We start from the raw sequence: 25399 nt of genomic DNA on the forward strand, positions 1-25399 counted from the left end.
ACAAATGAACGTATTTACAAAACAGAAAAGACTCACAGACATAGAAAACAAACTTATGGTTACCAAAGGCGGGGGTATAAATTAGGAGTTTTAATTAGGATTAAAATATACGTACTACTATATATAAAATAGATAACCAACAAGGACCTACTGTATAGTATAGGGAATTATGTTCAATATCTTGTAATAACCTATAATGGAAGAGAATGTTGAAAAAGAATATACATATTTATATATATATGTATAACTGAATCACATTGCTGTACACCTGAAACTAACACAACATTGTAAATCAACTAGATTTCAATAAAAAATTCTTTTTTAATATTTATTTATTTATTTGGCTGCGCCAGGTCTTAGCTGCGGCCCGTGGGATCTTCGTTGCCAGTGTGGGATCTCCGTTGTGGCATGCGGGATCTTTAGTTGTGGCATGTGGGATCTTTAGTTGCGGCATGCAAACTCTTAGTTGTGGCATGTAGGATCTAGTTCCCTGACCAGGGATCGAACCCAGGCCCCCTGCATTGGGAGCATGGAGTCTTAGCCACTGGACCACCAGGGAAATCCCTCAATAAAAATTTTTTTAAAAATAAAATATAATAAACACAGAGCAGATACTGGGTCTTTAAAACAAACATAAAGCACCATTTTATCTAAAAGAAAATGGGGGGACTTCCCTGGTGGTCCAGTGCTTAAGACTCCATGCTCACAATGCAGGGGGCCCAATTCCTGGTCAGGAAACTAGATCCCACATGCCACAATGAAGAGTTCACATGCCACAATGAAGAGTTCACATGCCACAACTAAAGATCCCACATGTCACAACTAAAAAGATCCCACATGCCGCAACTAAGAGCCCACGTGCCACAACTAAAGATCCCACATGCCGCAACAAAGACCACACATGCAGCAATGAAGATCCCATGTGCCGCAACTAAGACCCAGTGCAGCCAAATAAATAAATAAATATTAAAAGAAAATGGGTTAAGAGGACTTCCCTGGTGGTCCAGTAGTTAAGAATCCACCTGCCGATGCAGGGGACGCAGGTTCAATCCCACTAAGATCCCACATGCCATGGGACAACTAAGCTCACATGCCACGACAACTAAGCCCATGCACTCTAGAGCTCATGTGCCACAACTAGAGAGCCCACATGCCACAACTACTGAGCCTGCACGCTCTGGCACCTGCGTGCCGCAACTAGAGAGCCCATGTGCCACAACTAGAGAGCCCATGAGTGCAACTGCTGAGTCCACGTGCCACAACTAGAGAGAAGTCCACGTACTGGAACAAAGAGCCCGAGCACCACAATGAGAGACTCCGCATGCCACAATGAAGATCCCGCATGCTGAAACTAAGAGCCCACAAGCCAAATAAATAAATAAATATTTTTTAAACAGGTAAGAATTTTAGAGTTAAATCTTAAGCATAAATACTCTCATGTTCAATAGTTTTGATTATGTAAAATAATACATAACAAGTAAGGAAAAAATACTACGTTATACTTCAACAAACCAAAAATTGGCAAGTATAAATTTTCATAATCCAAAAGAACTGATCATATGAATAAGTACATTATCTTTACTTATTTAGGAACATAATTTAAAATGTTTATAGAGTTCAGTTAATCTACTGTTGCAAAAGCATTTAAAAAATTACTTCAATTTGCAAAGGAACTCTTAAAATTCAGTTTTTAAAAATACTGATGCTAAATAAAGGTCAGTGACTTGCAGGCTCAGGTACATTGGCTCTGTTGTAGTAATTAAAATTTTTTTAAATAGTATGGACTATATTGCCTCAGTCACGAAAGTAAAAAGATGGAAAAAGATTTATCAGGCAAATTCTACCAGAAGAATGCTAGTGAGACTATTAATACTGACAAAAGGAAATTAAATTAAAATTGACAAAGGAAATCCTAGAACCAAAAGAATTAAATTAACTGAGTAAAATCTAGAATTTTAGTTACAAAAAATGTTCTAAAATCTTCTGAGGTTGGGAGGTGAAGGAGAAAGAAGTGAAAATAATCTAAAGGTCTTATTTTACTTGAATGAGGGCTAACAATCTTTTTTTCAAATACTGGAGCAATAAGTATGCTAAGTACAAGGAAGGGTGTATTAACCATTAATGGAACAGACATTATAATAGAATTTCCAAATTGATTAGAGGGGGGAAATGAATGAATCACAACTTGATAACTAGCAACAATAAGGAAGAGGAAAAAAGAAAATAATAATGTAAAATAAATAGGATCTGGTAGGGGGAATAAAATCAATACACAGCTCATTATCTTAAAAGACAAAAACTGTCAAATTAGGTAAAAAATTAAAATCGGCAGTGACATTTTTAAGAGATACATTTTAAGCATTAGAAACATCAAGTAATCCAAATAAAAAGAGAGCAGAAGCAGTATTAATATAACACAAGCTGGAATTCAAAATTAAAGGCACTAAGCAGGATAAAGTTGGAAAAAATTTCTGAGGAATGCACACAGAAGGAAATCAAACGTGGCAAAATGGTTAAAATTAGTAAATCTAGGAGAAGGTATATGGATGTTCATTAATTTTTTAAGTAGTAATTTCCTACAAATGTGTGTTTACTCTTAAATTATTCTTTTAATGAAAATTTACTTTCATTACAAAAGAAAAAAAGTTGCCTAGGAGAAGGCTTCAGGGCATAAGGTAAACTGTGTTTACTCACTTACCTCAGGAAATACTACTGTTTTAGCAAATGAAGATAATGCTATTGTCTACCTAGCTTAACTATGCTTATACAAATGCTCCTTTGAAATTTTTAATTTTTGTCTTTATAAGGAAAAAATTTTCTGTTTCTGTATATATTTTTTCAAATGTGATAAGATGTGTTCTGCCTATTTTGTTTCACTCCTAGGATATAAACAGAATAAAATTTATGAAAGGGCAAAAAGAAGAAAACTAAGGACAAAGAGAAACTGAAGTGTAGTCAATAAAATCAGTATAATGGATTTACAGAAGTCTAATATCTTCTGAACAGAAATGTTGACATATCTAGGAAACACATGTACAAACAGGTTGCAACCTTGGCAACAAAGAAAACCTTAACAAAATTTTAAAGACCACATTCACCAGCCAAAATCTAATCAAGCTGAAAGTATATACAAAGGTAACAAAAACCAAACAAACTTAACTACTTTGAAATTAAAAAGCATATTCCTAAACAGATGACCAAGGAAAATTTAAAAATTATCTGAAAAGGAGTGAAAAGGAGAACACTGTACCAATATCTATGGAATCCAGCTAAATCTGTATTTAGAGGAAAATACGTCCTTTAAATGTTTTCCATATTAAAGATGATAAAAAACAAAGGGACTTAGTACTTTTCTTCAGAAATTTTTTAAAAAGTAAATCAAAACAAACTGGAAAGAAGGAATTAAGATAAAAGTGGAAAAGAATGAAACAGAAAGTCAAAACATAATAGAAAAGATAAATAAATCCAAAAGATGGCTCTTTTAAAAGATCAATAGGCCAGAAAAAATCCAATTAAACAAAGAATGAGAAGAAGCAAAAATACATAAGATTTGGAAACAGAAAGGAACCCAACCATAAACCCAGAAGAGATTAAAGAATAGTGCAATCTGTGGCAAATCTGAAAGTCAAAGCAATGGACAAGTTCTTAGCAAAATAGAGAAAATTTGAAAAGATTAATTTCCAAATAAGAGATTCAAGGGAGGATTAGAGATTTACAGTTCATGAGTTCACAGCAGAGTTTGTTTGTTTGTTTGTTTTTTGTTTTTTTGCTGTACGCAGGCCTCTCACTGTTATGGTCTCTCTCGTTGCAGAGCACACGCTCTGGACGTGCAGGCTCAGCAGCCATGGCTCACGGGCCCAGCCACTCTGCGGCATGTGGGATCTTCCCGGACCGGGGCACGAACCCGTGTCCCCTGCATCCGCAGGCGGACTCTCAACCACTGCGCCACCAGGAAAGCCCCCACAGCAGAGTTTTATCTAACCTTTAAGGAAGCCATGAAAACAACTCTATGCGGAATTAACTAACCAGTTACTAAGGATAACATGTCTTCAGACAAGATGTCAAAACTTTCTCTGCCTTCATAAATGACGTGAAACTATTATGTTATTCATCTTTTCCTTTAATCAAATAAATGTGAAAATTCAGGGATATATTTGAAGTAAAGTCATTCCACAGCAGAAGTAGGTACTGAGATGCCTGGTCACGTTGAGATTCAAAAGATTATACTCAGCATCTTTAGAGTACATTATCCAAAGCATGTATTTTTATGTACCTTAAAGTCAAATAAAATGAAGATGGCAAAAACATTCATTATCCATTTGTTTAATAATATTTATTGAATACCTATAAATTCTAGGTAAATACAGTCATACAATCAATTTTAAGAGAAATGTAGTTTACCTCTAAAGATAAAAAGGGGAAATTTTCACTTGAGAAAACCATTAAAATGTTTACGATTTCGAAAGCATTATGTTACTTACAACTGCAAACTCATCTCTGTCAAGCATTCCATCATGGTCAATATCACTCAACTCCCAAACCTTAAAAAGAAAAGAATTAGGAAAGATTAACATTCTTTCATTTCACGTGCTAACTGTATACATCCAATACCTAAATGGAGGAAAAAGTTTTGCCTAAACATTATAACATCTATTTCTCTGAGAAATTTCAATTATGCTGACCATTTTATTAAATCACTATTACATGCTATATTAACATTACTGTAAAAAGAAATAATAATTCTTAATACCAAGTATTTTTAAACAGAAATTCCTTTGCAAATTTTTAAAGAAAATATTTTGTTCCTCTCAAGTAAGAAAACAATTATGTAACACAGTACTTTAAACAACTATAATGCTTTTTCAAAAACAACATCTCAGTTAATTCATGCAACAACTCCATGTGGTACCATAAAACCTGTTTTAGACCTGAGACTGCATGAATTATCTAGGATCATACAACTATTATTAAATAACAGAATCAGTTTTCAATGTGAAGACTTCCAACCAAGTCCATTATTGTTTTCCCTATAATACAGAACCTCTAATCATCTGAAATAAGTGTCCAATGAACACTCTATTATTAATCATTAGCCAACTAATGTCCAGGGCATACAAAATAAATATAAAATCTAAAAGGCCCTGGTATATTTGGTCTAACTCTAGAGTAGAATCCATAGCTTTAGACCAGCTATAAACTATGTTAAATCCTTGAAATGAAGGTATTAAAGATATTCAACAAAATTTTACTTGGGACAGGAAGAGAAGGTATACTGGTAAGAGACAGGAGTGAAAATAAGCAAGTGCCTGGTCACTGAATGCCTTGGAGTTTAGACTTTTTCCTAAATGCAATGGGAAGCTACCTAAGAGGGTAACTTTTAAGTAAAAAATAACAAGATTATATTTATAGTTTAGAAATCTCACACAGATCACACAATAGAAAAATAATTAATGAAAAACAATATTAGAAAACAGCTTTTAAATTAATATTTATTGAGTACCTAAACTATACAACACTGATCCAGTAGTACTGGTGTTGTGGTAGCAAGTCGTTATCATCAGGATCATGGCAGCTAGCGTTCAAAGAGTATGTACCAAGCACTGTGCTACGTACTTTATATACATTATCGCATTTAATTTGTATAACCCTACAAACTGGGAACCAGGCTAATTTTAAAGATTAGAAAACTGAGACATGGTTTTCTAATGATTTGCCCAAGGTCATACAGTTAAGAAATGGTGTAACCAGGGTTTGACCCCATGTAGTCTGACTAAGCAAGGAGTTAAAGAAAGGACTAGAGGTTTAATGAGAGTAGATAAGGTTTGAAATATAAAGAAGGGTATTGAGAAATCATGATGGAAACAGCACAAGAGTGGCTGCAGTATGGAAAACCCAGCTGAAGATCATGAAATTATGATGATACCAATCTTACTAGACTTTCTCAGTAGTCTGAATGCAACCAGAGAGAAGGCAGATAATTAGCTTCATGCAAGGTTGGATTTTCACCAGGCAGAAGAAAAGTTAGAAAACACAGCGAAGGAAGCTAAGGATACTGACATGAAACAGTGGACCAAAAAAATCCAGGACGGATGAGGAAAAAGTAAATTCAAAAGATGGGGAAAATAAAAGAGTCTGATTTAAAGGTCTTGATGAGGCTGGGCTTCCTGGGGGCACAGTGGTTAAGAATCTGCCTGCCAATTCAGGGGACACGGGTTCGAGCCCTGGTCCTGGAAGATCCCACATGCCACAGAGCAACTAAGCCTGTGCGCCACAACTACTGAGCCTGCGCTCTAGAGCCCTTGAGCCACAACTACTGAGCCCATGTGCTGCAACTACTGAAGCCTGCATGCCTAGAGCCCGTGCTCCACAACAAGAGAAGCTACCGCAATGAGAAGCCCGTGCACTGCAACGAAGAGTAGACCCCGTTCATCACAACTAGAGAAAGCTCGCAAGCAGCAGCGAAGACCCAACGCACCCGAAAATAAATAAATAAATATATGTTTTTAATTAATAAAAATAAAGAAATAAAGGTCTTGATGAGGTCAAAGAATTAGTCTTGCAAGTATCTAGGAAAGAAATCTAGAAAGACAAGAAGTTCTCTTCAGAGAGTAGAATTTATGATTTCAGAGATGAAACTATTGCTTTAACCAGGCTGTATGATACAGCCACAGAGTAAATGGCAGATGCAGAATACTGATGGTCTCTGGAAATTAAATCAAGGAATTCGGAGGTCAGAGCATACAGCTCAAAGAAAAAAGGATCTACATAAAAGGATTATATATAGCTAATTTCAAACACTCATATGTTAGAGGGAATAATCAAAGAAAGAAAGAAATTGGCAATAATTTTATATATTAAGTTAAAACACAAAAAATTCTATAATACAACTTCAAAGTAAGATCTATGTGTTTTTAAGTGTTCCTGGTAGATACAAAATTAAAATACATAAAAATTACATTTAGAATTTAATATCTTACTCTTCCAAGAATATCCACAGGTAACTTAGAGTTGAGCAACACTGGTTTCACTTTATCACCAGACAGAAATCCGTTCACTGGGCTTAAACTATCAAAAATTGCATCATATTTGGCCTTATCTTCAGACTATAATACAAAGAAGATCAAAGTTAAATAATGGTGAAAGGAATTTAACTGCATTTTTAAAAATTGAGTCCTCAAAGAATAGACAACATTTTTAAAACTATCATTTAAAAAACATTTTTCACTTTCATCAAAATATATTATAGTAAATAATAATTTAAAAGTTACTCCACTCGAAAGTCTAGAATCCCCTCCATCCCTTTTGTAGCTGGAATACTATCTTTGCCCTTCTACTGTTAGGTTAAAATCAAAAGATTTTAGTGATCAGAGGGCTTTGAGAAGAGCATCTAGTCCAACCCTCTCACTCAAACAGATCCAAAGCAAAACAGTAACTTTTATAAGAACACATAGCTAGTTAGTGACATTCTATGACTTTCTAAACATGGTATTTAGTTACATTTCAAACTCAAACAAATTAAAAAAAAAAAAAAAGGAAATCATTGCCACAGAAATAGACATCAAGTTTCCCCCATTTTTCCCAAAGAAAGATTTCTTTTTATCAATAACAAGGTATTTTCTAAAATCCCAGAAAGTTATTTGTATAACATAAAAACTATTGTTCATGATTTTCCAAGTCAAGGCCAGATCCTTACACTTTTTAAAGTTAATAGCATACAAGTAGACACAGCCATACAAACCAAAATGGTTTTCTGACAAAACTGTACACATCTATTACAGGTTATTTGATCTGCTATATTCTATTTTAAAATTACGATTTTTAAAATTTGATAAGATAGCTATAACCATTTTGGTGCCTCCAAATAACTGTAATGCAAAATACCCATTTTAGGAAAAGATTTCATAAAGAAGTGTTTTAGAGCCATAAAGAGAATTAATTAAGTAGAACTTTTCAAACAAGAAATAGTACCAGTGGGGTAAACTACCTATTCATCAAATATTTTAGTTAATACAAGATTATGAGATCATCATTTTTAGTTTACACTATAACAGAAATGAGATTAAGCCAATACTAACTGTCACAAAATGACTAACAGAGCTGCAACATCCCTCAAGCAATTTCTAGTACCAGTATTTCCTCCACAGTAAAAAATGAATGTCTAATGCAGACTGCAATATATTTTGGAAGTAGGGGGAAAGGACTATGTAGGTAGGAAGTAAAGTGAAGTAAAAGAGAGAACAGTTACAAAGTTTACTTACTTTTACAGCCCATGGGAGCTCAGCTGCAGAAGTTCTGCTGATTAGCAAAGGACTACTGGTATCATGCTAAAAAGGAAAATATAGCACATGAAGGGCTGAAATCCTCACATCAATAAACAATGAGGAGAAAATAATCTTTGGATTTAAAAATACTCAGACAAAATGTTGGATCTCAATGCACAAAGGACACTATTTTACATTAACTCTATTAGACCTTCATCTGAGTACAAATGAAACAAAAACTGAGTAAGCTGAGTTAGTGGAGCTAACTAAATGACTAAATGACTGTGGAGCACTAACTAAAACATGTAAGTCTTATAGAAGAAATCCTATTACAACTGAAATCAAGATAAAGATATCTGAATGTAACAAAAATATTTATGGCCCTGTTAACTGATCACTTTTTCCCTACACTATTTAAGGAAAGCTGACTGGAACAAGAATTCAATTTAAGATTTCTAAGTTAGAAGTACATGAACCTATCAACACCCTGTCCAAGTTATTATGTTTATTTGCTTGTAGAGACAGATGAATATGTTTGAAAATTTTTTATAATAGTATAGTTAGGCAACAAATCCCTAAATTAACCCTCTGACTCCACAACTAAACTTCAAAGTACAGAAATTCTCAAAACTGAAGTTAAATTCATAATACTCAGACAAAATACTAAAATACTGAATTTAAAAACAAGCAAGAAGAGCCGTGAAACTTCTGAAAAAAAGCAGTAGGGTGGGAAGGACTAGCCCTATCAGATATAAATTACCAAATATGATAATTGAAACAATGTGAGATCAGCATATGGATAAACAGATCAATGGGTATGAACAGAAAAAATCCAGAAAAAAACCAAAATACATATGAGAATTCAGCACATGATTGAGGCGGCATTTCAAATCGGTATGGAAAAGATTGATTATTCAATAAACTGTATTAAGTCTAAAAGGTAGCCGTCTTGAAGAAACATACATTTGAATCCATACACATACCTTACATCAGGACTAATGTAAATGTGAACAAAGAAACCATTAAAAAACTTAAATCCTAATAATTCATTTACATTAAAAACAATGACTTCTTTACGGAAAAAAAAAATCACCACAAAGACCACAAAGTCAAAAGACAAATGGCAAACTGGGAGAAAATATTTGCAACTCATATAGACAAAGAACTGTTTCCCTAATATATAAAAAGCCTCTAGAATTCAATAAGAAAAGACAAACAACCGAAGAAAAATGGACAAAGGTTACAGACATTTCACATAAAGGCAATGTAAATGGCTCATAAGCATGAGAAAAACTACTCAACTTCACTCCATAAAACCAAAAGGACGAATTAAAACTACCCATTTGTCACCTATCAAATTGACAAGGACCAAAAGTTTGACAACAGTATGTTAGCAAAAGTACACTCAACCAATTGTTGGTGGGACTGTGAACTAATACAACCACTATGGAAGACAAGTAGATATTATATGTGAAAATTACAATGCACGAACTTTTGAAACAGCAATTCCACTTCTGAGAAGTTACACATATATTTCTGCACATGCAAAGTGACACAGATTCAAGGTTATTATTCATCGCAGCATGTTTTAAATAATAAAAGACTGGAAGCAAGCTAAAAGCCTACCAATAGGAAGTTAAATAAATTAAGGTAAACAGAAGCACGGAAATACTATCCAGCTGTAAAAAAGAATGAGGAAGCTTTTATGTAAAGATCTCCAAAACATATCAAGTTATTTAAAAAGGCATAGAATCATGTGTATAGTATGCTACAATTAATGTAAACTGAGGATATAGGTATTTATATGTCTTTATATACACATAAAATAACTGGAAGATACACAAGAAACTAATAACAGCAGTGGCCATAAGAAAGAAAATCGGGTAGCTGAGTGATAGGGGTTGAGGGAAAAAATTTTTAATATAGTAAATTTTAATTTTCAAATCATGTGGTATCATTTTTAAAAATACAATTTAAATTTAAAAGCATTTCTTACAAATCTTGGTGGAGGAACAGCCAGGTTCAAACTACTCAGTGAAACCTCCAATCCATTCTGGGCACATGCCACAAGACGCAAAGCAACAAAGAATTCCTGAGAAAGAAAAGTATGAAAGTTAAGAGCATTATCTATCTATCCATTCATCCATCCATCCATCTATCTACACACATACCTTTAATCTGAAAATATAAAACAATTCACAACTACTCCAAGATTTTTATGTTGCAGCGAATATAACGGCACATTTGCTTGAAAGACTTGCTCTAGGGCTTCCCTGGTGGCGCAGTGGTTGACAGTTCGCCTGCCGATGCAGGGGACACGGGTTTGTGCCCCGGTCCGGGAAGATCCCACATGCCGCGGAGTGGCTAGACCTGTGAGCCATGGCCGCTGAGCCTGCGTGTCCGGAGCCTGTGCTCCGCAACGGGAGAGGCCACAAAAGTGAGAGGCCCGTGTACAGCAAAAAAAAAAAAAACAAAAAAAAAAACTTGCCCTAAAATCAGGAAGAGATCTATGTACAAAGATATTCCTAATATTATAAATAGCAAAAAATATTAATATAAATGGGAAAATAATTAAATAAACTGATATACTGATAAATATATGTATTTGGAAATATACCAAAATTAATAATCATGTTTCAAAGAATATTTAAAGACGTTAAATGATTTTTATAATTTAAGTGAGAAAAAGAATCTTGAAAAAAAGTCTAGGAGAAAATAGCACCTAGAAGAAAATAAATAAAACGTTATCAAAAGGCATCTCTGGATTTAAGATTATAAATTTTAACACTAGACCAATCATTCAAGTAACTCAGTCACTGTTATTCCAGAAAAGCTACAAAGAATAACTATGCAACATCTAAAACAATTATATAACTGCTTGACTTCAAAATATTTGTAAATCTCTCCCAAAGGTCCTTGGGTTTTTGGCATTTGAAGCCTCGGTCCAAAATTTAATTAGTGGAATGACACTGAAGCAACTTGTTTTCAGCTGTTCTGAGTTAAAATCAGGTCTGAGAATAAGCATAACAAAACCCTTTACTCCAGTTATGATTACTTGCAACTTGTCAATACTCCAGTACAGCTGCTGATGCAATCAACCCTTTACTGCTTTTCTCACATCTGTTCTCACCTACTCAATACTTTCTTCTTTCTACTTTCTTTTTTCTACTCAATACTTTCTTCTTACTCAATACTTAACCTATTCCTAGAAACTTACACGTTGTCTGTTTATACAATACCTTGCCTTCACTAATGAATTTCTTGAAAAAATGCTATTTCAAGATCACCCCTTCTCTTTTCATTCACCACACAAGCTTCTATGCAATCTGATTTTAACTCCTACCATTAGCTAGAGAAACAACTGCCTATGTCACAAATAAACTCCTAGCTACCAAATACAGGACTCTAAAATAAATTTTTTTTTAAAAAGCTTCATCCTACTTGTTCTTTTATTTTTTAATTTTTTTTAATTTATTTTTAAAATTTATTTATTTTTGGCTGCACTGGGTCTTCATTGCTGTGCGTGGGCTTTCTCTAGTTGTGGCGAGCAGGGGCTACTCTTCATAGCGGTGCACGGGCTTCTCATTGCAGTGTCTTCTCTTGCTGCAGAGCACGGGCTATAGGCGCACAGGCTTCAGTAGTTGTGGCGTGTGGGCTCAGTAGTTGTGTCACATGGGCTCAGTAGTTTTGGCTCCCAGGCTCTAGAGTGCAGGCTCCGTAGCTGTGGCACACGGGCTTAGTTGCTCCACAGCATGTGGGCTCTTCCTGGACCAGGGCTCGAACCCATGTCCCCTGCATTGGCAGGCAGATTCTTAACCACTGCGCCACCAGGGAAACACCGCCTACTTGTTCTTTTGGCAGCCTGGACTGTATGATCCTCCCTGATGCTCTTCTCTACCAGCATAGTTTCATAAAGCTCTCCTAGTTCTCCTCTGACCTTTCAAGTATCTTCTGCTGAAATCAATGTCTCCTACCATCCTTTAAATGCTGAACTCTAAATAACCCTTTTTCTCTTCTCATTCTAATCAGAGTCAATTACTCTTAGGTAATCAGGTCCACTCCCACAGTATGGATGGGCTCTGAAGTGAAATAGTATTGCACTGAATTCTAGTTCTGCTACTGGTTGTGAGGCCTTGGGCAAGTTTAAAAAAACTCTTTAAAAGGGGGGCTAATATCTACCTTGCAATGTATTATAAGGAACAAAATTAAAACCACACTATAGGAAGAAAACACTATCATTTTTGGCACATAGAAACTCAGTAAGTATTGGTTTATTTTCTTAATTTCATATGTTAATTTAAAAATCTATTCCTCCAATGCAAACATCAAAGTTTATAACTGCAAATCCATAAATCCAGCCACCTGGATATAACAAAGAACTCAAACTAAACACCCAAAGTCTAGGAACAGCAGTGAAGAATTTATTTTACTGTAAGTTCATGAAGATAAAGACCACATCCTGTCACGTTCACCTCTGTATTGCCAAAACGTGGCTAAAAACAGGTACTCAACAAATATTTGCTGACTGAGTACAGAGCACCCTGGATGCCCATGCGAATTTAGTTTTCCAATGTCTCCAATGTACCAAACTGGCCCTTCTGCCCAGGGGTCCAATGGGGACCACAATCTAACCTTGGAATCTTAAATAAGAGACTGGGTATTCTGACCCCCTCATCTAATTTTTCCCATCCCTTTTCTGAGTTAGCTTCAGCTATCCCCATAGGGAAAATTAGCTTTGAGTAGTAGTGCTCAGCCAATGTATTAGCATGTAGCAAGCTTTGAATTTAATCCTATAGAACTCTGAAATCCATCCCCAACAAGCAGAACTTTAAAGTTCTCTGATGGTGTCCAATGCCCACAACCACTTTCACATATTTCTGGTCTAAGGTTTACTTCAGGCTTGTAAACCATTTTTTGGTTTATATGTCAGAGATAAGACCTAGACCAGAATACACTGTACTCAGGTTTGATTAGCCAAGAGCTTCCCTTCAAATACACAATACCATCTTAACACATGAATAATAAAATCCACTTTTGGACTTCCCTGGTAGTGCAGTGGTTAAGAATATGCCTGCCAATGCAATGCAAGGGACACGGGTTCGAGCCCTGGTCCAGGAAGACCCATATGCCACGGAGCAACTGAGCCCGTGTGCCACAACTACCGAGCCTGCACTCTAGAGCCCGCGAGCCACAACTACTGAGCCCGCGTGCCACAACTACTGAAGACCATGTGCCTAGAGCCCGTGCTCCACAAGAGAAGCCAATGCAATGAGATGCCTGTGCACCGCAATGAAGAGTAGCCCCTGCTCGCCACAACTAGAGAAAGCCCGCACACAGCAACGAAGACCCCACACAGCCAAAAATAAATAAATAAATAAATAAATTTAAAGAAAAGTAATAAAATAAAATCCACTTTCATTTATAACCCTGTACACATAAGAAACTTAATAAGATACAAAGAGCAAAGTCTCCCTGAATAACTAAGAAAAATAAATCCCATGTTATTGTTTGAATGTGTCCCCCCCAAATTCATATATTGAAATTCAAAATCCCAAAAATAATAGTAGAGCCATTAGGAGGTAGAGCCTCTGGAAAGTGCATAAACCATCAGGATGGAGCCCTCATGAATGGGATAAGTGCCTTACAAAAAAGCATTCAGAGAAATCACTAGCACATTCTGCCATGTAAGAATAAAGAAGCAGTCTGCAACCTAGAAGAAAGCTCTCACTAGAACCATGCTGGCACCCTATCTAAGACTTCCAGCCTCCAGAACTGTGAGCAATAAATTTATGCTGTTTACAAGCCAACCAGTTTGTGATATTTCGTTACAGCAGCCCAAACAGACTACAACACTCCAGGAGAACTAAATGTCACCAAACTAACACTAACCTTTGGGAATTAGGTATTTTAATGCCTATTGATTGGAAATATTTTCACTGTTGTAACACTTGCCCTTGCAAAACCCTCATTTTGGTAAAAACCAATTTTTAGTTTAAAAATACAAAAAATTGCTGGCTATTTTTTATTCTGAATTACTCAAAAATTTTTCATGTCAATCTCTGAATCTTACTTGTTTGTTCAGGATACCTTTGCCATCTGTGTCAGCTAAATCCCAGATCTGAAATTTAGAAAAAAAAAAGTATCAACCTATATTTTAACAAAAATCACCTTAAAGATAAATTAAATCCCTGCAATTTACAACCTCATGCTCTTTGGTAGTCGGATTTAAGAATCACAGAATTAAAAGTGGAAAGAAACCTTAAAGATCACTTAGTGCAACCCTACATAAAGATACTAAGGTCCAGTGAGGTTAAGTGACTTACTCAAGAACATCCAAGGCATCAGGGAAAGAACTGAAGACCATATTCTAACTTCCAGTCCAATGACTTTTTTATTAACCCAGATTCCAACTCCAAGTCCAATACTCTTTCTACTAGAACATGCTACCTTGATTTTAGATCCTTATTAAGATGACATTCTTTCTTATGGGTAAGCTGAAATAGTTAATGTTTATTTGTGAATAATTAAATTATTAATAATGATTACTGTTCAAGGTTTGAATACATATCAATATCATATATAAGGATTTGCTGAAATAGTTAATGTTTATTTGTGAATAATTAAATTATTAATAATGATTATTGTTCAGGGTTTGAATACATATCAATATCATATATAAGGATTTGTAAGGAGATCAAGCCAAGAGAGGGACTTTTCCACCTCTTTGTGCTCCTTCCTAAGCCTCTCATCCCCTACTCTATTTACCACATATTAAACATAGAGACAGTTCTAATAGAGGAAGTAGGGAAAGAGCCAATTGTGAGTGGGTGGCAAGGTTCCCAGTCTGCATTGTTTCTCCCCACATCACTCAAATGTACTATTACTTCCTCATTTCATCCTATTAAAAAGTAATTTGTTTTCTAAAAATCTGAAAAACACCTTATTTTTCAAGAGGGTAAATCACTACACCAGAAATTCCCTCCACTGCATTACTGTAACTGCTTCCATGACAGTTCTAACTTCTAAGTTTTGTAATGGTTATCTTTCTGAATTTGCACCCAATTTATCTACACTAATAAATATTCATTATATCTAGTTACAATGAACAAATACTACCTTTCCAAGTATCAGGTCTGGAAGTCCTGATTTTTTCAGGAATACAGCAGCATCAGAAGCCAATACCCTTCCAGTATTGCCTGTATCAACCTGAAAAGATACAAACCATAAGCTGACAACAAACATAAAGACAAAATTATGATTATTTACCTGCCTTTCTCCCAGTAATTTGGGAACTGACTTTTTCAAAAAGGGAACAGGAATCCTTTGACTAACAAAGGCCATGGAATATTGGACATCCATATGAGAAGAGTACCATCTAGACAGCACTGTCAATCTACAAAGTGTTTTTTTATCATGCCCATTACACACATGATAAAACTGAAGCTCAGGGAATTCCCTGGCAGTCCAGTGGCTAGGACTCAGTGCTTTCACTGCCAGGGCCCGGGTTCAATCCCTGGTCAGGGAACATAGATCCCACAAGCTACAGAGTGCAGCCAAATTAAAAAACAAAAACAAACAAGAACACACAAAAACAAAACCCTGAAGCTCAGAGGAAGTAGAACAGATTAGTGGAGTCATAACATTAATACATGTCTTCTGATTCCAAGTCTTCTATAGCTGCCATTTAAATTCCAATAAACTTAAATGGCAAAAGAGGAAAAGGGCAATAGTTCCTGGAGAGGTCTTCTGATAAATGGGAATAGTTGCACAGTTATCTGTTTTTTTTCCAAATATCTTTAAATAATTAACTTCTGCTTTTATACTTACTCTTAAGAAACTGCAACACTTTTTTTAAAAATCAAAGCAATATCAGTTCTAAAACCAGCAGTGACTGCATTATAAACTTAAAGAAATTTTAGAAACTGCTAAGTTCCTAAAGCACATTAAGGGAAACACATCATTTTAACTGATGGGGACTTTCCTTTAAGACAGAATGAGGTCACCAAGAACAAAAAAAACAGTTCAAAAAAAATAACGACTCTCACTTCCGTAGAGATTTCCTAAAGTTCTATTTGTAAAAGTGAAAAGTAAATTTTTAAAAGTCATGGGAATAGTAACATGATACAAGGATATTTGTGAGCTAGCTGTTTTTCCACTTTAGTTAAAAGATTGTTTGCTAAAACATATACAAAGCATTCCAGACAGACCAATCTCAGCAAAGAAGCAAAAGAGAAATACTTTCTTTCAAGTGCTAGAACATGGGATAAATCAGGCACTCAGCAAAAAGGAAAGAATTGCTCAATCCAAATTTGGGGTAACAAGGAGGTACAGAAAGGGTTGGGAACTCTGCCTCTAGAATTCTCCACAACTCCTTTTCTTTGCCTATCCCTTGACCAGGGTGGGATAAAAAGGAACAACTACCCCCCCATAGCCTAGAAACAGAGGCACTGAGGAGAAAGGGAAACCCAGATTAAGCTCTTATGACATATTTATATAGTGTATTCCAATAAATAATTTTACTATCTTCCATTCTTTTGGTTATTATAATAATTAAACACAGCCATTTAGTCTTTGTCATCTACAGGCAGTTTCTGTTGTACTCTGATGCCTGCCTAAAGGCTCTGCCATAAGCTAAAGGCCACAATCTGTGTTGTTGACAAAGAAAGACAGTCTCAGAGCCTCATGGAAAGTACGATACCACATACTCTGAACTATTAACACTTCAAAATGTAGACTTTTGGATAAAGACTTCTGGGCTGACATCACTTAGACAACTTTCAGACTGTACTGGTAGACCAAGTCAAAATTCCAGGACTGCATTCTGGAAGTAGATATATCTCTTGAAAGCAGACTCCTGACCCAAGAGGCAGGGAAACAAGAATTAAGTACGCAGGGCTGAATGAAGTGTTAAGGAAAATTCAATTATGATTATTTACGTGGAATATTGTTGGTATTTTTACTATTCTATTTTCTAATGGATATGTGGAAAAGCCCTTTCTTACTCTATATCCATCCCTCAATTTAGTAGGCTCTGCTTTTGTAAACTGAATGAAATAGTTTTCAGAGGTATTTGATTCTCACTGACCCTTCAGAGATCAAAAACAAATCCTTTAACTGAATGTCCTTACTTTGTATGGCCATATAGTTATCAAATAAGTTAAATAACAATTTATTCTCCTTTTTATCAGGTTATAGTTGAGTAAACCAATTGTACAAAAACAAGGCCATATTTGAGAATGATTCTCTTTTATTCAGATAGAACAAGCCGCTATTAAGGATCAGGGATTGCCTTTATGTACAACCAATGTCTACAAAGACTCCACAAGAAGACTGGCCTGCAACATGGTTTGTAAGATCCCAGTCACTCAAGCAGTAAAGCAAGGTCACTTAGCAGGCTAGAAAACTTAGCAGCCATGGGAAACCTCAAGATGAGGTAAATGCACTCAAATTTATACTGCATGTGAAATATGAAGAAGAGAATTTCTAAAGTTTGGATCCTAGCCTAAAACAGAAGAATAAATAACAGAGGCTTTAAAAAGCACAATCTGAGATTCTTTAGAAATTTCAAGCAGAAATTAATCAGCTGGCCTTAGAAGTTGTTAAATAGTAAGTGTATGGCTTTAGATTTGCAAGTCACACAAGGAGACCTATAGTGGTTCATTAACACTTGCTGCAATATGTAGATTACCCAGTTTATTTGTATAAGGAGACCAGCCTTTTCTGTAATTATGATCACAAGGTGAAGAGATTATCAAGAAAAATGATCTGATATTTGGAAATGGGCAAATAAGACTGTCTACACTTTCAGGAGATTAGATAATCTGATCTATGGTTTGCACCTTTGACTTTCTATCAACTCGGCTACTTTACACTCTGTAGGGGGGTAGAGGTTAAATTATATAAACCTGATAGCAATGCAAATGATTCCTATCCATACCAATGAAATTAATTTTCTCTGATAGAGAATATAAATCTCTGTAACTCATATTCCCATTTTTACATCTCACTGGTTCTCCCAATAATTAATGAGTTGAAAAAAATCCTTGACACACGTTCATTTTATATATTTGTATGAGGGTCATGGTTTTAACTTCATGAAAATTAAACTTTAATAAGTCTTAAAAACAACATAAAAGTCATTTCTATTTAGCTTATAAATTAATTTGGATGTTTATATCTGGATGAATATATCTAATGCCACATGGATTTTTAAGATAGATATTTAAGACAATTAAGTGTTTGGGCTTAATTATCTTTCTTTCATTTTTCTGGGAGCTTGTTAAAAGCATTAATCAAAGCAGGAGATTAAAGCACAAGAAAATGAAAACAACAAATGTCAAATTTATTCAGCTGGATGGTAATCTGCATATATACAATCAGGAGTTGAAAGTATATTTTATGTTCAATCTAAGAAGACAAAGAAACAAACATCTTACCTGTCTATAGTATTTTTCATATAGAGGATTCCCACTTGATAACTAAAATAAATAAATAATTAGAAATTAAATGCTATTCAATGACTTCTATTAATATATTTGCATTCATCCAACAGATATATGAAATAAAGATAAATACGATTAAAATATCCTTGATTTCAAAAAGTTTGGCATTGTTTCTTTCTGGGGGCAGGAAGGGAAATTGAATAAAGGCAGCCACATGGATTACCAATAATCAGGCAGACAAGAAATAAAACAAGAATTTTAAAATTATTTTTGACATCAGAACTCTTTTCCTCATGTAAAATTTTACTCAGAAACCCAACATATAACAAATTAGGGGTGAAATGGTTTGGCTAAAGATGAACTGAAAAGCCCAAAGCCTTAAGCATTCATCCTCTACCCAAGTGCCCAAGGTACCTATGAATACAATTCAAAAACCACTTCAGTAAAATAATCAAATGAATACACAAACTAATGAACAAAAAGATGATATCGATATCAGTTCTGAAATGCTTGCAGGAAGGGAGTGCTATTCAATTCATACCACAGTTCAAAGGGTTCCTTGGTCAGCTGATGAACAGATATATTATCTCATCTGAAAGGCAGCTTAGGAGTATCGATGTTTGAAGGCTCAGGTTCGCCTGTACATGAATGTGAAGAGTGTTCTGGAACAAGGAAGGAAGTCCAGGAAGGCTTCATAGGGTTGACATCAGTACAGAAATTTGAGGTGTAAGGGAGAAGGGGAGAGGGTGATTCTATACAAAGGTAACAGCATGCAAAAATGCATGCCATCAACAGAAATCTCAGTTATGTTTGAAGAGACTAGTAAGGAGTTCTGAATGGTGATAAGGATTTACAGATAAGATTATAAAGTGTTATAGAAGACAACTTGTTCAACTGCCATGCTAAAAGTAAACAAGGATGGAAAAGGGGACAGATTCAAGAGCCATTAACTACCCAGCTGTTTGGTCAAACACCAGTCTACATGTTACTATAAAGGTATTTTTTTAAGATGTGGTTAACATTTAAAGCCATAAACTTTGAGTAAAGCAGATTATCCTCTATAATGTGGGTAGGCCTCATCCAGCCAGTTGAAAGCCCTAAGAGAGAAATGACTGAGAGCCCCCAAAGAAAGAAGGAATTCTGCCTCCAGAACACCTTCAGACTCAGCTGCAACATCAACTCTTCCCTAGGTCTCCAGCCTGCCCTGCAGATTTAGGACTTGCCAGCCTCCACAATCACACGAGCCAATTCCTTAAAATTAATCAATCAGTGTGTGTGTGTGTCTGTCCTGCTGGTTCTGTTTTTCTGGAGAACCCTAATACACCTAGTCTTAGAGAGGTCCAAGCTTTTAAATGGCGGAGACTGGACTTAAATGCAGGACTGTCTCACTCTAAGCTCCATCCTCTTTCACATTACCATTCTGTTTCCCATATGCCCTGGTTTGCTCAGGACAGTACAATCTGTTGTCTCAGCATCCCATCCAGTTTACCACTTGTCTCAGATTTCTCACTTTCTTAAATGAACTATTTTTTATTAATCACTACACTAAAATAAACCAGGATGAATTTAGTACACCTCTACTATATACATCTAACTTCTGGCCAAGCTAGTAGTGTCTAAGTGCTCTAACCACTGAACAAGTGATGAAATTGTAAAGAGGACTAACGATAATTCCACTTTTTTCCTGACTCTTTACAGATAAAACATAACTAAAACCTTTTCAAGGACACCATGCAAAAGACTCAGTGAAAAGTATCCTCAGACACAAGCAACCATGGACAGGTAACTCCTTACATCCGTTCAAGACTGCGCAAGAAATATTTTACACTGGTGCTTCTGCTGGCTCCTGGTGCTACTGACTGATGTGCCAGTCAGTACAGTGACATGTGCAATGACTTGCAAGATCCATCAGGCCACTAGCCGGCCAAGTAAGTGAGAAATTACAGGTTAGGCGCAAATGAAGTATGTGTGAGGAGTCAACAGTCTAAAAACTCGAGGTGGTTTTGTCATTTATTTCATGGTATAATTCTACAACTGTTTATTTATTTTGTTTGACAATCTTTTTTTCTTTTTTTAATCCAGTAAACGCTTTCAGGAACAATGAGCTAAAGGGAAGAAATTATATGTTTAATACAAAATTAAGTACTAAATTTTCATTTCTCTAGAAAATGGATAGACAGACAATTTGCTTAAAAATTTTAAGGCTACTTCTATTTATCATAGAGCTATAGTGGCATCACTGTTAATGAGTTAGCTGCAAATGCCAAAATTTACAAATGTTTTCACATATCCCTGGTTTAAATTTTAAGTATAAAAATGGTATTGAAAACAAAAAAAATACTTAAACATGGCAATATGTGTTCCCTACTTGCAACCTGTCATCAGATTTTAAAGGCTGGAATCTTTGAAAGACTGACTTTATAGATCCAACTTAAGTGTCTCAGTATTGAATCTTTTTGAAAACAAGTCCTCTAATGACTGGTTGCATATTGTTCAAAATCAGTGGGAAATTTTTAATCAAAGATTAAAGTTAATGAATAAAAATCCAAAAAAAAAAAAACTTCAGCTATTGAAGCTTTTAGAAAATATCATTACAAAGAAAGTTTGCCAAGACATTGAAACATATCCCTCAAAAGCAAGGGAAGTACTAAACAAATTAAATGATGAGAGTTCAAACAGAATACAAGATTTAATTTTGAAATTCTATCATTATATTTTATAATGAATTCTAGAAGTTCCATCAAAAGTCTTCCTATTTTTAACTGGATAAATGTATATTCTGTACTGGAATGACATGAAATTACAGAGAGCCTATGATTTCACAGCAACTAAATTTAGTGGAACATGTCAAATAATCATAAATAGGGACAAATTATATGACAAGATTTGTCTTATTAAAAATTTGTCAAAGAGTACCTTTAATAGAGGCAAAAAGACAATGCCTGTGAAAATACTGGGGCTGATAAATTTACAGTTTTCAATAAGAAAAAAATTAGAATTAACAATATTCTCCATTTAGCAAAATTGTTCCTGAGTTAGCCAAGTAGTTCACAACATATAGAGTATGTTAGCAATTAAAGATAGCACTGCTGGGAATTTCCTGGTGGTCCAGTGGTTACGACTTGGTGCTCTCACTGCCGTAGGCCCGGGTTCAGTCCCTGGTCGGGAAACTAAGATCCCACAAGCCAAGCAGCATGGCCAAAATATATATATATATAGCAATGGTTACAGAGGAGAGTCAACTGTAAGGGTTAACAACTACACACCATAAAATGTAACTTTGAAAAATGCTGCAGATAATTTTATGAAAAAAATTAAAACTAGTTAAACTACATTGGAAAATAATGACATTGTTCAGAAAAGTATTACTGACACAATATTATAGACAGATATGTCTAAGAAGCTGACAAAAAATATGACTATTACCCAGAATAACTACTCTGCTTTTGTTTTTAAATAGTCTCATAATCAATGTAAAGACTTTATTTTGTTGTACTATAGAACAAATATTTTATAAAATTTTATTTTTGAAAACAGAACTATTTTACTGATCTACCAATGTAATAAAACCATTTTGATGGCCAAAAAAAAAGTCAAAAAACATATAAAACTTTAAATATTCGTAATGTCCCTTTCATTCTCAAACATGTCCCAGTTTGAATAAAAACTTACATATTCACCCTACTCCCAGAAAAGGGTATAAATACTTTGCTAGAGACAGCAAATGAAATACATTCCATCAATAACAAAGAGTTATTTAAAGACAATTCAGTTGAATTTTTAGTACCCAGAAAAAAATTCATAAATACTAAGAAATTCTGAACTCCAAACTGTACCTTATTAATCATCACATTATAGACTCACTGGTTACTACATAAATACATTTGAGAAGGCATTAGCTCACTAAGTGACTAAGTAAGTACAGCCTGTGCTAATTAACTATACTAATACGATACAGCTAAGTGAGAATGGAAAAAGCCATCCAAATTGCCAATTTACTCTTCAAGTAAGATGATCAAAGAGAGTGTGTTTGGTGTATCTTGGTAAAATTGGCTTTTTTTTTCTAACTGAAATATGATCATTTTAGATTAAAAAAATCACACGTTCACAACACATAATGAATGCACAGAGAAAAATTTTGAGAGGCATAGCTAAAATGATAACAGTAATTATCTCTGTATAATGGAATTATAAATGATTTTTACATTCTTCTTTATACTACTCTGTGTTCTCTGAAAACTTTTTTTATAATAAGCACTTCCTACTTTTATAATTAGAATAAAACAATAAAGCTATTTTCAGTTTGGGGAAAAATGTAAAAATCCAAAATACTGACATCAGTATGCAAAGTTACATATAAATTTTTAGTAACTAATTTCTAAAGGAAAACTTTTAAACTAAAGTTATCAAAATCTCACTTTTAAAAATTCTAACACTATTATAATTTAAAGCAATTATTCATTGGCTAGATCATAAACACCTATCAGTTGTCATAAAGTAAAATATTCATAAATGTAAGAAGAATTCCTTCTAAAGGGTCAATAGCTATTTATTACTACTCTGAAAAAAATGTTAGGTGCTTGAAAATAAGAGATGTTGGAATGCCAATATAGTTTTGTAAAAAAAAAAAAAACACTCACATTTTGGTATCAGGCCTAAATTCAAAGCCCATTCCACTACTTCTTAGGTGTATGATCTTGAACAACTTATTTCACCTCTTTGCAAAGCCTGCATCCTTATCTGTAAAGTGCTAACAACACCTATTCTTCATAGGTTTCGTATGAGTTAAATTAACTGAATTAAAGAGAGATAGCTAATTGTTCCCTAATATCCTTTACTCTCTTCTTTCTTTAGTAATAATACCCCTAAATCTTACTCGAACATGTTGGACATCTACCTAAAGCTATATTTCTCATCCTCTCTTGCAATCCCAGTTCCCCTCAATGAAATGTGAAAGGAAATAATGTGCCCAACTCCCAGGTTGTGCACCTACAGGGAAGGAGAATGCGTTCTACCTCACGGTCCTTCTTCCAGCTGTCCAGAAGGCAGATTTGGTGGTGAAACATGGAGCAGCTACCCAGACTGAGAGATGGCAAACATGGTTGAGAATAAAAGAGCAATAGAGAAAAGGGCTTAAGTCTCTGACACTATCATGAAGCTGCCGTATCAGCCCTATACCACTTATCTTACTTGGACAGATACTTGAGAGAGATAAATTCTCTCTTGTTTAAGCCACTGCGATCCTAACTAATGCAGTGAAAACCAAAAAAAAAAAAAAAAAAGAAAGAAAAGAAAAGGGTGGGGCTGCTATTTTTATTAAGAAAAAATCAAGTATAACAAATTTTACTAAGGAGACTTCCCTGGTGGTCTAGTGGTTAAGACTCTTGTGCTTCCAATGCAAGGTGAGGGTTCAATCCCTGGTTGGGGGAACTACGATGCTACATGCCTGCCCCAGGGCAGAAAAAAATTTTTTTTACTAAGAAAAAAAGTTATACCATCCTAAGGTCTCATAGGTTGTATTATAATCCTCAATCATTTATTCTCCTCTTACAAGAGTATTAACAGTCCTGCCTGTTGCCACGTGACTTGTAGTGCCTCTCTGTGGATACCCTACTGTTGGCTTGGCCATGTGACTTACTTTGGCCAATGAAATATGAGAACGTTCCAGTTCCAAGTAGAAGCTTTAAGAGCTATTGTGTGTTTCCACCAGCTCTTGCTCTTTTCTCTCTGCCAAGAGAACAGTAAGTCACAAATAGGGGGTGCTCCTTCGGCCTGGATCCTGAAATGAAAAAGAATCGTGGAGTAGAACCATAGCTGATTACTAGGGAACCTATAATATGAGCAATAAACAAACCTTTGTTATTATAAGCTACTCATATTTTGGGTTGTTTCTTAGTGCAGCATAATCTAGCAAAAGTTAACACATAGGTAATCTAACACCAAAGTATACCAGGTAGTGAGGGGGGGGCGGAGAAAGAAGAGGTCCCGGTTATTAGGGAAATTTACAGGTTAATAAACAAGTATCAAGAGTTGCTTCACATGAAACTTTTAGTTTCATGTTAGCAGGGGTTATGTGGTGGGAGGAGGTGCTGGATTATATGACTTTGAGAGTCTATGATTCTATAGTGCACAAAATGAACTGAAGCTTTAAATAGTATCAGGCTTATTGTAAATGGTTATAGTACAATGTGGAAAAGGTAAAAATAGACAGACATCCTCTAAAACAAAATGCCAATCTTTTTCTCAGTTAATCACAAGGTCCTGTGATACAGAGAATAACCAAAGAATAAATAAATAAAGAGGGGAGTGAGTATGAATATAAAGGAGTAGCATGAAGGATCTTTGGGATGGAACAGTTCTTTATCTTAATTATGGTTATAGCTATGTGAATCCACACATGAAAACACTGCATATGCACAGAACAACACATATACACACAAATAAGTATCTATAAATCTGATGACATTTGAATAGAGTGTGTGAATTGTGCCAATGTCAATTTCCTGATTTTGCTCTTGTACTATAAGAATACGAGGTGTTACAACAATTAGGGACAACTGGATGAAGGGTATATGGGACCTCTCTGTATTACTTTTTGCAACTTTCCACGAAAAGGCGGTGTCGAAGACCATGATGAAGTAGAGAGAAGGTGGCAATCCAGACAAAAAGAATACTGTGTATAAAGGCAAACAGATA

The 25399-nt window shown here is 35.1% G+C and overlaps 1 protein-coding gene across 2 annotated transcripts in view; it reads right to left on the minus strand.

Moving 5' to 3' along the window:
- EPS15 (epidermal growth factor receptor pathway substrate 15) overlaps window positions 1–25399 on the minus strand; it is a 159825-nt gene that overhangs the window by 109258 nt on the left and 25168 nt on the right. For both annotated transcript variants that reach the window (XM_060021824.1, XM_060021833.1), the window contains exons 2-8: window positions 18698–18739; window positions 15378–15467; window positions 14332–14379; window positions 10258–10353; window positions 8259–8324; window positions 6978–7103; window positions 4482–4541 (exon numbers count right to left, since the gene is read on the minus strand). In XM_060021824.1, coding sequence (XP_059877807.1) covers window positions 4482–4541; window positions 6978–7103; window positions 8259–8324; window positions 10258–10353; window positions 14332–14379; window positions 15378–15467; window positions 18698–18739 — 528 coding nt within the window. The remainder of the gene's footprint in view (window positions 1–4481; window positions 4542–6977; window positions 7104–8258; window positions 8325–10257; window positions 10354–14331; window positions 14380–15377; window positions 15468–18697; window positions 18740–25399) is intronic.

Source organism: Delphinus delphis, chromosome 1 (assembly GCF_949987515.2).
Source record: "Delphinus delphis chromosome 1, mDelDel1.2, whole genome shotgun sequence".
Lineage (NCBI taxonomy): Eukaryota > Metazoa > Chordata > Mammalia > Artiodactyla > Delphinidae > Delphinus > Delphinus delphis.